General features: G+C 35.7%; 1 protein-coding gene across 7 annotated transcripts; it reads right to left on the bottom strand.

Annotated features, from left to right (window-relative positions):
• Nucleotides 1-1,030: 1,030 nt before the first annotated feature.
• Nucleotides 1,031-13,938, bottom strand: LOC123898260 (endoribonuclease Dicer homolog 2-like). 7 transcript variants are annotated; one of them, XM_045949165.1, is made up of 22 exons: nt 13,449-13,938; nt 13,265-13,355; nt 12,970-13,147; nt 12,726-12,839; nt 12,393-12,527; nt 7,471-7,555; nt 7,307-7,371; nt 7,020-7,160; nt 6,781-6,909; nt 6,567-6,687; nt 6,168-6,463; nt 5,926-6,086; nt 5,578-5,796; nt 5,227-5,441; nt 4,814-5,085; nt 4,328-4,722; nt 4,106-4,209; nt 3,770-3,963; nt 3,140-3,349; nt 2,634-3,041; nt 2,129-2,407; nt 1,031-1,552 (listed from the first exon to the last, which is right to left on the bottom strand). In XM_045949165.1, the coding sequence occupies exons 1-22, from the start codon at nt 13,450-13,452 to the stop codon at nt 1,199-1,201; spliced, it is 4,170 nt and encodes a 1,389-aa protein (XP_045805121.1). In that variant the 5' UTR covers nt 13,453-13,938; the 3' UTR covers nt 1,031-1,198. The 7 variants fall into 7 exon arrangements, with proteins under 7 accessions (XP_045805121.1, XP_045805122.1, XP_045805123.1 ...); XM_045949166.1 differs by having other exon boundaries at nt 13,265-13,360; nt 13,776-13,938; XM_045949167.1 differs by having other exon boundaries at nt 13,776-13,938.
• Between the last annotated feature and the right edge of the window lie 364 nt (nt 13,939-14,302).

Genomic DNA, 14,302 nt, shown 5'->3' with positions numbered 1-14,302 from the left:
TCTATCAACTAAGGCCCTTTCATGCATACTAGTGTTGCCCCTTTAAGTAATATCCTTTACTACCACTGTTGAATCCACATGTACCAATTGTAACACCCCAACTAAATTGTCTATAATATTTAGTCGAGATATTAATAATTGAATCTGAGTACATTAAAATTACAAAATAAATTGATTGAATTACAAGATATCACAAGAATAACATAAAAACAAAGAAGACGAAAGTCTTCTAATCCGATAATCCAAGCTCAGCCTCGATCATCAGTTCATGCTTGGTCCTTGCTCCGATTAACCTGTTTACCTGAAATGATGCCTGAACCGTGCTAACGACAACTTCGGTTGAAATTCATCCGCCTCGCAAGCAAAAACCCTTAATAAATTCTGAGAAGCCATTCAACCACTCAACATCACTCACTCTAATTAAACCACCACAATAGATTACTTCATTACTACAAGCACCATCTAAATTCAAGCGAACCCATCCTCCTCTAGATGGTTTCCGGAAAATATCAACCAAGCTACGTTGAGCACCACCCTTCAAATTCACAGCATTGTCAGCCACACTGTACATGCCAACTCTCTTCATCACAATATCATGCTTCATTAGCCACACAAAAGTTTTAATTCTTTCAGGTACATTTAACCTCCTCATGTACTTCCACACCACATCAAGCATAATCTGTCATGATCTTTACACAAACAACTTCATAAGCTTTATTTTCTTTTGTTGGGGCATTTGATTGAATCAAATGGCCGGTTTTGCCAAGATTGATGAGCTCCAAAAGAGGAAACTGAACTTTTTGATGTTACTAGATAGTTTTCGAAGTGAAATAATTATGATTTAACATTTTTTTTGTAGCATCTGAAACTTTCTATGTTACTAAACGTGTTTTCAAGTATATGAAAAACAACCATAGTTATTCTACGCGCACGTTTCCGCTATAAATGACCTCAAATTCGTCCAAACTAACCACATGAATGGAATCCATTTGTCGAAAGGGAAGGATACTGAAGTTGACAGTAGACACTGTTAGTTCAAGCATCAATGAAACATTATTAAACCAAACAAAACATAGAAGCAAATCACAACAATATCTCTTACTTATCGTAAGTAGGTCAAATTGTATATACACTACTCACACGAAACGCATACATCCATATGTTTTTACAATTCCTAAATATAAACAAGTCATGTATATCATTTGTCTTGTGTTTCCTTCAGCTGCAAGGAATTCAAAACTCCCTTGCAGGCTAGTCTTTTGGCAGTTTTCCTATTAGTAAAACCTTTGTGCTCATACTGATGAATTATGCCATCTGCAATTACCTCGACTCTACAACTAGTAACACCATTGTCATTTTGGTACAACTTCTTCCTGGTATATTTCATTTTCTGGCACAATTCAGATAATTCTCTAACGGGATGAATCGTTAATGTATCAGGTGTCACAAGTGGTTCCAAAAGAGGCCTTATGCTTTGCCACACAACCTCCTTGTCGTATCCTGAATCAACGAGTATAGCACCAGCTAGAGACTCTATGACGTCGCCAAGTACCTGCAGCAAATAATAGGAACAATCTTAATTGTTGTTGTAACAATTTACACATATAACATTTAAATCCTTAAATTATGTTCAAGAAGAACTAATTAATGACCCAAAAGAAGTAGGCAAAAAGGAGCATTACAAACTATGAAGCAATAACACAGACATGAACACCATACACGACTCTGACGCCAACACGTCAACACCAATAATAATTTTAGAAAATGAAAGTAATCGAACGTAATCACATGTCAGAGTTGTATCATTGTCAAACAATGAACACACTTTTAATCTGAAGTGTCGGTGCTACCTAGGTCACAGATGTAAACATGATATTTTGATCACAATTACAGGACAACTAAAATTTAAATGCTCATAACAACTTCAATAGAAAAACTTCCATACCAAAAAACATACATAAAACTCAAAACAAAAGCACAAATGCAGTTTGTGTTCCCTCCCATGACTTAGAGGCATTATATGCTCTAAGGATTGTCTGCTATTTAGAAAACGCCACTTCGAAGTAGCTTTTTCCCTGCTCAAACACTACCATGACAGTAATTGCATTATTTCAAGACTTCGACTCACCTTGGGGAATGATGCCTCGGACTCCCATCCAAAAGTTGATGCTGAAGATAGTTCGTCGTATTTATCTAGTGTAGCGACAATATGTTTATGCAACTCCTGGGAGGTATGGAGTACATGTTTATGCAATTGAACCTTTATGGCACACCATGCATAACAGTCATTATTCACAGATGCTGACCTCATGTCAGTTAATTGCCCAGGTGACATGCCGGGATATTCTTTATACAAATGCATCGTAATGAGATAATCCAATACTGAATCTCCTAAATATTCTAGCCGCTGCAGGGAAAAGAAAATATCATACAAAAAATGAGACAACACTAAGAGGAAAACATAATTGATCATGAAGAAGGTTGTCAACAATTAATAATTAATATTTATAAAGGTCGGTCAAGACTTGTAAAAGGATAAGGTAATCAATATGGAGACAGAAAATTCTGCCGTACATTGATACATTATGCTAATATCTTGTTTCTATATGAAGAATAATAATAACAGTAAGTACCTGATAGCATCTAGGAACCTCAGGCAGCATGTAAGAACCATGCGTCAAAGCTTCTACTAACAGAGAATGATCCCTAAATGTGTACTTCAGTAGGGATTCTAGAAAGCCGACATTAACTATATTCTCGGGACAAGCATTGAATTGCCTTTCATATGGTGTAATATTAAAATTAACTTTTATACCAATCCAATCCATGAACAACAATGCAGCCACCTCACCACCAGCGCTAAGGAAGGCACCAATTAGTGCTTCAACCACATCAGCAACAACTTTTCGTCTCAACTTTCTATTTGGACGGGTATAAATTTTTCTTCCATTGCAAACAATCTCTTCTAATTTAAAACTCCTTGATTTAGCTCCTGGAATGATCCAGGTGTTAGGATCAAAAGGCTCATTCCGTATGAAGCCCTGCAACTCAGAGAATAGACGTTAAAATATCATAAGAGGTGTTAAGCTTGAAAGATTGAAGAATGATAGATTACAAAAGAGAGGGAGAGAAAGAATACCGGAAGTTTAAAACCGCAACCTAGCTTACAGAGGGCCGCATTACAAATGATCTTCTCCCTCTTCACACTGAGAAGACCCTCGTGGTGATTTTGATATGTATTAAAAAGCTGTTGACTAACAGCATATTTTAGAAAAGAGTCTCCTAGTGTCTCTAGTGACTCATAATGGAAGGTCTCATTGCATGACTTTCTGGTCATTGCTTCCAAGACCTACAATGCAAAATGGAGATATCATCATCAGTGCAAATATCTTTAAAATGTTTGACAACTATAAAAGAAAATCAAGCATTCAGATACCATACCACCAAGACAAATTAACCAAAAAATGCAAGCGGAGAAAGTTCTCAACAAGAATTAGCTGAGGTAGTGGAAACTAAAAGTAGAGCAGAAGGAACTTTTTACCTTCAATGTCCAGAATATTGTGTTTTCTACTACAACTTATGTTGTAGAACTACTTCGATTATTAATAAAATTATTATGTAAGAAAACATAGAGTAAAAGAATCTGCTTTACTAAAAACTTTCTAGATACAAAATATTTTATTCTAGAAAATATAAACTCCAAGCAATGATCCTAACGCATCGTTTTGAAGTTGATCAGAAAAATTTGAGGACGTCAGTAGTAGCCCACCTTGAATGTTTCAATCCTGTTTTGCGGACAATGATCCAAATGCATCTTTTTGAAGTTGAAAGCTCCAAGCAATGACTCAAGTCTATGCATTATTGATGGAATATATGAAAAAGAATAAAGTGTATCAACGGAAATTGGTGACATGATTATAGAGCATAGTTCGGGTGGTAATTCAACATAAGTCTTGCTCGCATCTGGAAAAGAAAAATACAGGATTAAGATAAGAGATTACACATCATTAGTGTTTGGACAGCGATAACAGAAGAAACTATATCTTCTGTGCCTTTATAGAAACCAAAGGTTTGTATGATACAAACTAAGGAAAGATTAAGGAACCTCTGTCTTTCGTTTGTCTGCTTCCATGACAATAATTTTTGACAGAAAAAACTTGTCTTGCTTTAAGTAGGCGTTGATGTTCATAACGCAATTGAATGCCGTGCCTGAAATTTGGAAAAGGATAAATTGGAATAATGCATCAAGATAGATAAATAAATGGATAAGGCACCAGAGTAGATAGATTAGCTTAGAAAATAAGCATCTACCATAAATATGACTTACTTCTGTCCGAAAAACTTCCTGTACGTAGTAACTTCACCATCTCCTACTTCTAGAGGTGAGTTTCCATCCAACTCCATTATATTAGTGGTGATGTAGGTACGGCCATTATGTGGAGTGAAAATCAAAGCATTTTGCAATATGCAACCGCAAACTAAACCTTTTTCGGTCCATATGTTGGCTACAGGGTGCAGACACCCAATTTCAGATGGATGTACAGAATTAATCGTTAACCAATCAACAACTGTTGTTTGCTCTCTATCGATAGATGGGAGCAGAAGATAATCAATGTCATAGTCATCTTCCGAACAACATTTGTCTAAAACAGATTCCTTATCCATTTTATTATTCGTAAGAATTCCAAGGACATTAGCCTGGAATCTTTTACAAAGAAGAACCTGGAAAATGAAAACAAAATCATAACTTTATTGACTTTTACTAACACTTGCAAATAAGCCGGATACAATTAAAGGAATACTAAAGAGATACCTGATCCGGTGAGAGAGTAATGCTTTCTTTGTAATTCAATTTCACAGACAAGCTACCTTTGTCGAAACACATGTCAAATTGCATGCATCCGATTTCTGGTTCAAGCGTGACTCTAGTTGCAAGAAAAATGTCTTTCACGGTGATATCATAGCTAAAATTTTGTTTTAGTTCTATTAAATAACAATAATACATTGTGTTGCTATTGTTCGACACGCGATTTACCAATTCAAATGGTACATAGCTTGGCTGTTCCTCATCATATGGCTCATTCCCTGAAAGATTTTGTTTGATGTTGATGCCATTCAAAGCATTATTATATGGTTAAACAGAATTATATGGTCAAGTAATGTGAAAAACGAAAGGCAATAATAAAAGGAAACATGTGGTAAATTCTTAAAGGCACGGGAACTTACCAAATTCCTCCACCTCTGCTTCTTCAATGACAATAGAAGGAACAAGGTAGTCTGTCAACGCTCCAATCTTATGAAGTTGTTTGCATGCTTCAAGGCATGCAATATTCTTTAAGAACTTTGTTTCACCTTGTACATGAATAGCTTGTAGAGGACAGCTCTTAGGAAGATACAATATTCCTTTCTCTTTGTCCCACCTTGGCGTCGGTTTAAAGTACCTGAGTTTAAAAAACTGAATGATGAACGGGATAAAAAATTGAAGACGACCAGATCGATGCAAAAGAAGGCATATCTTAAGGTTCATTAAACGAAGAAAAAAGAATATGGAATAAGGGAAGAAATAGACGAACTAACCCATCTGAAGGGAGCCGTGAGCAATATAAGTATATCAAAGTAATGCTAGAACTAAGATTCACAACAGCTTCAGTGCTAGCAACACGATAAGCTTGCTCCTGAAATTGATCAATTTCAAGACTCTCACATGGAAGGGAAGACTGTCGCAAAGACTCCTTCCTCATCATTTGGGAACCACCAAGGTATTTCTCTAATCGAGAACGTGTATCGAAATCGCCGCTGTAATTTTGGAACAAAATAAGGTTATTTGAGAATTTGATATGATAACTGTCTCTAAATAGCACTTAGTTAAGTGCTATTATAGTTAATTAGAAATCACGATACTAAGGAGAATAACACAATAATAACCTGTTAACCATCAATATGTAATCTGAATTTTGCATTCTAGCACGACCTCGGGACTGTACAAAACTGCACACTGTAGGACATGGGTCAAATCTAATAACCAAATTGCAACTTTGAACATCTAAACCCTCTTCAAGAATTGATGTTGCAACAATGATGTTGACCTACAGATTAAAATATTTCCTTGATAAGTAAATTATATTTGCCTATTACAATACAGTGGATTATATAAGAAAGCAGCATACCAATCCCATACGAAATTCTTCCACAATCTCATTTTGAGTTTTTCTTGATTGGTGTTGCAATCTACTGCTGTTTCCTGCAATGCATTTAGCCCTCCAGCTATTGTATTTTGGAAGCAAAGTGTTTAATAGAACCTCAAGGACAACGGCTGTAATGACCCTTTCCACAAACACTATGCATCTCATTTCAGTAAAACCCCGATACTCAAGTAGACAGTCAATAAGACAAGACACTCTCGATGTCAATAACCCCATTTTCACATCGGAATCCATATTATAACCAATAGTCCATTGAGGATCTGAGTAAGAAAACATTGTCTAAAATTAATAAAAGAATGCCGACAGAAGATTCAATTAAAATTAAAATGTCACATATTTTCTCAATGCTTGTAGAATCATTACCAGATGGTACATAACTTTGCAGGGTCAGCATAGTAGCCGAACTAAATTTTTTTACAATTTGATCGCCAGAGTTACCCCATAAGAAATTTTCAATTTCAATTGAAGATAAGGATTCCGCAGCCTATCACGTAAAAAACAGTTGATGTCAATTATTCAAACATGAACAAAAGATAGAGTCACAAAAATAAAGTCATTGTAGTAGAAGGCCAAGAACCTTCAAAGCCAACCAAACACCAAGATCATCCAAGCAAAATATTGAGGAAGTAAAAATCCTTGCTATTTTTTTGTGTGCAGATTCAATAGCTGATTTTGTGAAATCTGAACTTGTGACGTAAAGCTCATGCTGAAGAACAAATTAGAGCCATTACAGGTTAATAATCAACTATGATGGACAAAACATGCAGAGAAAGAAACTTCGGTCTAATTTGAACTGTATATCTGAACATTACTCACCTTTTGTTTTAAGGCGAGGAGTTTTTGAGCTAATTCTTCAAATAACGCATCTGAAATGATGTTGTCCTTGTAATACCGGAATTTTGGGGTAGATGTCGGTATGAACTGTGATAGGACAGCATCACTTATACAGGTATAAACCTTCAATTAAAAAAAAAATATCAGTGATATAAAACATAGCAAGACCAAACAGTAATATTGAGTTCTACTTCAAAACAAACGAGTAATACTCACAAAGGAATGAAGTAAGAAAAATTGTACATAAAGAGGAAGAAAATAAAAACAACCTTTGAATGCATTAGAGTCATTAGTTCCAGAATATTTTTTGACAAGGTAGATTCAGAATTTGCAGCTGTAATAAACAATGAGAGAATAACTGACACTGATGAACAAACAGGAAAAAACAAGAAATGCAAAGAAATGAATAGAAACTTTCACTAGGCGTGTATACCTTTCGACTTAATTGGTGATGCAGTCATCCCAAAAATTCGAGGAAGCTCGGTGATACCAGATCTTAACTGATGATGATAAAATTCCTGCACACAATCAGACAAAAGTAAGTACCACTTCCACTGCATGAACTACAACCGTGTGATGCAGATGATGTATGGTTGTTGTAGCTTACAATATCACCAATTAAAATGATTGCCCCGTTTATTCCTTTATCATATTTGTTCTAAATAAATAGTAAATATTCTATTATTAGGAGTAATCTTCTTTTAGTAATTTGTATTTGGCCCATGAGCCCATTAGGTTAGAATAGCCTATATAAACACATTAGTGATTGTAAATTATTCATAACTTGAAATATAATAATATATTCAGTTTTCACATGGCATCAGAGCTCTCGTTCTTTGAGGGCCTTGCTTCCGCATAAACCCTAGCCGCCTTCATTGCGGTCATAAACCCTAACTGCCTTCATTGCAGGATTAGGATTTGTTACTACTGCCTTTATTGCAGTTTCAGCAAACAGTTGCGAAATCACTGTTCACCCACGACACTGTTCACGCGCGTACTGTTCATAGCAGTACTGTGCGTCACTGTTCATTCAAAAAAAAAAAAAAAACTTGGATTTTTTCCTATTTTGTTCTCCTTATTAAGACAATCACATGACATCGGTCAATATGTCAAAAAAAGGATTTGTTCCACTCAACCAAGATGAAATAAAGAGGTTGAAATCTTTTCTTAGTGAATTGGAGACACCAACAACGGTTACAACTTCTCTGGCATATTCAGGTATGTTTCCGTTTCCACTTTCTCTTGGTAAGTCTCAATTTTCTGTTGGATTTAATGCTTCGGATAAACCCTATAACCAATATTGGATACTGGATTCTGGAGCCACTGACCACATGACACCCTTACCCACACAATTTTCCACTTATTCACCTTGTCTCAGTAACAAGAAAATATCCACAGCAGATGGTACCCTTTTAACTGTAGCAGGTCAAGGAGATATCCAAATAAGTCCATCTATAATCCTACGAAATGTCCTTCACATTCCCAAATTGTCTACTAGCCTAATTTCCATACAAAAACTCACCAAAAACCTATCATGTAATGCTATTTTTTATGACAATGCTTGTGTTTTTCAAGATAAGCATTCGGGGAGGACAATTGGAAATGCGAAAGAATTGAATGGTCTTTATTACTTGGATAACCAAAATCTCCCCCCAAATCCACTCAACAACAACAACTCACTTTTTTCGGAATCAATTAAGACCAACAGGGAGAAAGTCTTTCTATACCACCGTCGCCTTGGTCATCCTTCATTTAGAGTCATGAAACAAATATTTCCTTCCTTTTTTAAAAATTTAGATGTTGAGAGTCTTTGTTGTGAGGTGTGTGAACTTGCTAAACACAAACGTGCCTCTTTCCCGGTCAGTAACAAAGTGAGTACTTCTCCATTTTATTTAATTCATACTGATGTGTGGGGTCCTTCTAATGTTCCAAATATATCGGGTGCTCGATGGTTTGTAACCTTCATCGATGATTGCACTCGGGTTACATGGGTCTACTTACTAAGACAAAAGTCCGAGGTTACCTCTGTGTTTCTACATTTTTTCTCATTGGTAAAAAACCAGTTTGGAGTGAGTATTAAGAGGGTCAGGTCTGATAATGCCAAAGATTACTTCAATCAAGGACTTAATTCCTTTTGTCAAAAAGAGGGTATTATTCATGAGTCCTCTTGTGTCAAAACACCCCAACAAAATGGGATTGCTGAGAGAAAAAACAGGCATTTGTTAGATCAAACACGTGCTATATTATTCCAAAATAAGGTTCCCAAGAAGTATTGGGGAGAGGCGGTTTTAACCGCATCGTATCTCATAAATCGTTTACCTTCTAGTGTCCTTGCCTCTAAAACTCCTATGGAGGTTCTATCCTCATTTTATCCTGATGTGTCCACCTCTTGTAATCTCATTCCTAGAATATTTGGGTGTAAGTCGTTCGTCCATATCCATAGTGATGGTAGAGGGAAACTTGATCCTAGAGCCTTAAAGTGTGTCTTTATAGGGTATTCTTCCACCCAAAAGGGTTACAAATGTTATCATCCACCGTCTCATAAATTCTTTGTCTCCCGAGATGTCACCTTCCATGAACATGAAAGTTACTTCATTCAAACACATCTTCAGGGGGAGAGCACAAGTAAGGAAGATGAGTCTCTTATACTCCCTGACCTTAATTTCGGGCCAGAAGTTGAGGCTGAAACTAGAGGTGACAATGTTGAGACTGAAATTGATCTTGAAAATATTGAAACTAAAGTTGACAATGTTGAGACTGAAATTGATTCTGAGAAAGATGAAAATGTTGGTGTTGGTGTGAGATATGGGAAGAATTTAGTATACACAAGAAAAAAGACCATTCCCGAATCTACTCATATCCATGAGTCCGATCCAACATTACATGAGGTAACTTTCCTTGACCCTTCAAACTCTAGTGATTCAATTTCAGAATTTTCTCATACCCAGGAACCAGAATCTAGCTCAACCATACAAAGGGAACCAGAATCCATTCTGATAAAACATAAAAACCCAAAATCCAGAGAAATAACACCAGTAGACTCTAAAGATTTACATCTCCCAATTGCCCATAGGAAAAATACTAGAACCTGCACCAACAAGCCACTTTACCCTCTATCCAATTACTTATGCTTTGAACAATTATCAACTACCCATAAAGCCTTCCTCACAAGTCTAAACACTACCACAATACCTACTTCCTTGTCTGAGGCATTGTCTGACAGGAAATGGAAACAAGCCATGGATTTGGAAATGGAGGCACTTGATAAGAACAATACTTGGGAATTGGTCTCTCTACCAAATGGAAAGAAACCTGTAGGGTGCAAATGGGTATACACTGTAAAATACAAGGCTGATGGATCTATTGAGAGGTACAAGGCAAGATTGGTAGCCAAAGGGTTCACTCAGACTTATGGAATAGATTACTCTAAGACATTTGCTCCAGTTGCAAAAATGAACACTGTTAGGGTGATATTATCTTTAGCAGCTAATTACAATTGGAACTTGCAGCAATTTGATGTAAAAAATGCTTTCCTTCATGGAGAACTTGAAGAAGAGATCTACATGGATGTACCCCCTGGATATCGTGAAGATATTGCTGCCAACACCGTGTGTAAGTTAAAAAAGGCTTTATATGGACTAAAGCAATCACCACGAGCTTGGTTTGGAAGATTCACCAAAGTTATGGTTGGTTTGGGCTTCAAACAAAGTCAAGGAGACCATACTTTATTTGTTAAACACTCTAAGTCAGGGGGAGTCACAGTGTTATTGGTGTATGTGGACGACATTATCGTAACAGGCGATAATGAAGAGGAGCAGCAAATGTTAAGTCAACACTTAGCCAAGGAATTTGAGATTAAGACCTTGGGAAAATTGAAGTATTTTTTGGGAATAGAAGTGGCTCACTCTAAGAAAGGAATTTTCATATCCCAACAAAAATACATTACCGACCTTTTGCAAGAGACTGGCAAGACAGCATGCAAGCCTGCATGTACACCAATTGATCCAAATATAAAGTTGGGGAATGCAGAAGAAGATGTTGCGGTTAATAAGGAAAGGTATCAAAGATTGGTCGGCAAACTAATATATTTATCACATACTAGACCTGATGTTGCTTTTGTTGTAAGCTTGGTCAGCCAATTCATGCACCAACCAAAGGAGATTCATCTACAAGCTGCACTCCGAATTGTTCAATATTTGAAAGGAACTCCAGGTAGAGGAATTTTGTTCGAACGAAATGGAAGTGTGGGACTTGAAGCATATACTGATGCTGACTATGCAGGGTCAATTGTGGATAGGAGATCAACTACAGGATATTGCACTTTTTTAGGTGGAAATCTTGTGACTTGGAAGAGTAAAAAACAAAGTGTGGTATCCAGATCTAGTGCTGAAGCAGAGTTCAGGGCAATGGCACAAGGTATATGTGAATTACTATGGCTGAAAAGCATATTGGAAGACTTGAGGATAAAGAGTGATGAACCAATGAAACTCTATTGTGATAATAAATCTGCTATTAGCATAGCTCATAATCCAGTGCAACATGATAGGACCAAACATATTGAAGTTGACCGACACTTCATCAAAGAAAAATTAGATAGTGGTCTAATTTGCACTCCATATGTCTCTTCCCAAGGCAACCTTGCAGATCTTCTAACTAAGGGGCTGAACGGCAATAACTTTGAAAGAATTGTTTCCAAGTTGGGAATGATAAATATTCATTCACCAGCTTGAGGGGGAGTGTTGTAAATAAATAGTAAATATTCTATTATTAGGAGTAATCTTCTATTAGTAATTTGTATTTGGCTCATGAGCCCATTAGGTTAGAATAGCCTATATAAACACATTAGTGATTGTAAATTATTCATAACTTGAAATATAATAATATATTCAGTTTTCACAATATTATATTTAGAAAACGTGGTAATTTAAAGTTAATAAGAATTATATTCGCAACAAATTGACAAAAATGGTATAATTAAGAATCCATAACAATTATCGTCACCATTTGTTTAACATCCATTTATATAATAACATACTGCGACCACGCAAGATAGCAGAAAATGAAAGTTTGTTCAATTTCCACCACGCAAGAATGCTACACCTCTATAGCGGCTATTTGACAACATTTTGTACTAAATAGTGTATCTCCCAACAATAACAATTTGTTCAAATTTCACTATGTTATAGGCTATAGTGCCATTATAGCTTGTATTTAACAACATGTTGTGAATGGACCTTTAGTCAATGAGAATAAGTATATACCAACATCTTGCGACCAAAATATACTCCGGTAATAAGTTGAAATACACAAAACAGTTAAAATAAAAACATGTAAAGAGTAGAGTATAAGACTTACGGTCATGATACAAGCGTATGGGTGTTTACCCGAAGTATGATGGCATTCATCCATTATTAAAACCTTTATCATTTTCAGTTTGATAAAGCTATGCCTCAAGCAAGAAAGCAATATTGCAGGAGTCATGACAAGCACCTATAATATTCAAAGGCATTAATGACAGTCATTATAGTTATCTATACTTAACTATATTAACAATGATGACATGTATATTCAGGTCAATTGAACATTCAAAAAATAGACAAATAGTTTATGGTTCTGCAAACCAGAATTATATTAATATAAAATAACAAGTACATCTATTAGTCGCGATAGAAATTTAAAGAGCCTCACCTCATGTTTCTCCATCTCTGCTTTCCACATAGCTCCATCCCAATAGTCAACACCCATGTCTCCCCAATACATTCCAACCTTTAAGTCAGTGTGGTTTTTCAAGGCTTTAGCTTGCTAGAATACACAAAACAAAACAAACAAGCACAGTGAATCCTCAATCATCACATAGCAATCATTCATCATAAAATGTATCTCAACTCAAATAAGCAAAATTATCATAATAGAGATCAAAGTAGCAGCATACCTGAGAAACCAATACAACTTTGGGAACCAAAAAAACAGCAATGTTTGGAGAAGGCTTCCGGAGGTGATAAGCGTAGCTTCGAAGAAGCATGATGGCTATCAATGTCTTTCCGGATCCAGTCTCCAAGTACACTATGGTATTCTCGCGAATTGCTTTGTCCAATGCTTCAAGCTGATAACTACACACACAAAACACAAAAATCTCAACAACCCAAATCATCAAACCATCCAATCAAGTGAATCAACCATTACAAAGAAAAAGGTTTTGTTTTTATTTTAAAAAAATAAAAACTAACCTTCTAGCAAATGGAAGAGCATCAGGCATAATCTGCTGCTCACCATATCCATCCATTTCCATAAGAGCTTCTTCCATAATCTTTGATGAACCTACACTAATCAAATTAAAAATCATCAAAATTCAAAATATTACTCTAACTATGAAACAATGACAATAACACGGACATCAGACACAACACTTACTCATAAACACCTGTAATAATTTAAGAAAATAAACCCAAACACGAAAAACCTCAGACACCAGACACGTCTTCAATTAGAAATGTCACTACTACAAACTCCCTCAGATCTTAAATATAAGCAAAAAAATATACAATGGTCTCTCACTTTCTCATTCTAAATGAAGAAAAAAGAGAAACCCATTACTCAAAACCCAAATTAAAGAAAAGGGTATAGAGTGAAAGTGAAAAAGATTCAACCTTTATCTTTTGAAAGCAATGAAGTGAGTGGTTACAACCCAAAAAGATACATAGGACAAAGAAAAGCCCTAATGAGTGAGTGAATACTAACCGAAAAGATTGCTTAGTAGAGAAGGAGATGAATACAAAAGGGCACCGTTTGAAGTTCTTTTCAAAAGATCAATTTTTTATGAACAAAGAAACCAACATGTGTAGTGTGGGGGGACCGACCACAACAGTGTAGTGTGTAGTGTTGTGGTTTTCAGGAATCTTTGTAATTGAAACTAGTATAACTTACCCGTGCTATCGCCCGGGTTAATGTTCTATGAAAAATATAGATCATTTTTTTTCACACATGAAAAATATGGATTATTAAAATTTTAATATTGTGATTTTTTTAATTATTTATAAAATTAATTTTATATGTAATGTAATAGTTTATTTAAATATGATAAAAGATCCAAATTTTAGAGATTTTAAGGAGAAATGGCATAATGGAGAGTGATACTTCACTCCCCGTTCCAAACTCACATGTTCATATATTTGTTCTTTTATTTTCATAAAAAAAAGGTCATTATGCAAAAACTAATCTAACGGTTAATATACTTGTTCTTAATCGTCATCTCTCTCCTTTAGACA

This window comes from Trifolium pratense, linkage group LG7 (genome assembly GCF_020283565.1).
Source record: "Trifolium pratense cultivar HEN17-A07 linkage group LG7, ARS_RC_1.1, whole genome shotgun sequence".
In the NCBI taxonomy this organism is placed as follows: Eukaryota; Viridiplantae; Streptophyta; class Magnoliopsida; order Fabales; family Fabaceae; genus Trifolium; species Trifolium pratense.
The sequence above is the reverse complement of the archived record's forward strand: the minus strand, read 5'-3'. Positions and strand labels throughout refer to the sequence as shown.

What these genes read in the sequence shown, in the direction of transcription:
- LOC123898260 (XM_045949165.1), bottom strand. An exon ending in AAGTTGTATTGGTTTCTCAG is followed by an intron (nt 12,840 to 12,969) that starts GTATGCTGCTAC and finishes TGTGTATTCTAG; the next exon opens with CAAGCTAAAGCCTTGAAAAA. An exon ending in CCGAGGCATCATTCCCCAAG is followed by an intron (nt 1,553 to 2,128) that starts GTGAGTCGAAGT and finishes TATTTGCTGCAG; the next exon opens with GTACTTGGCGACGTCATAGA.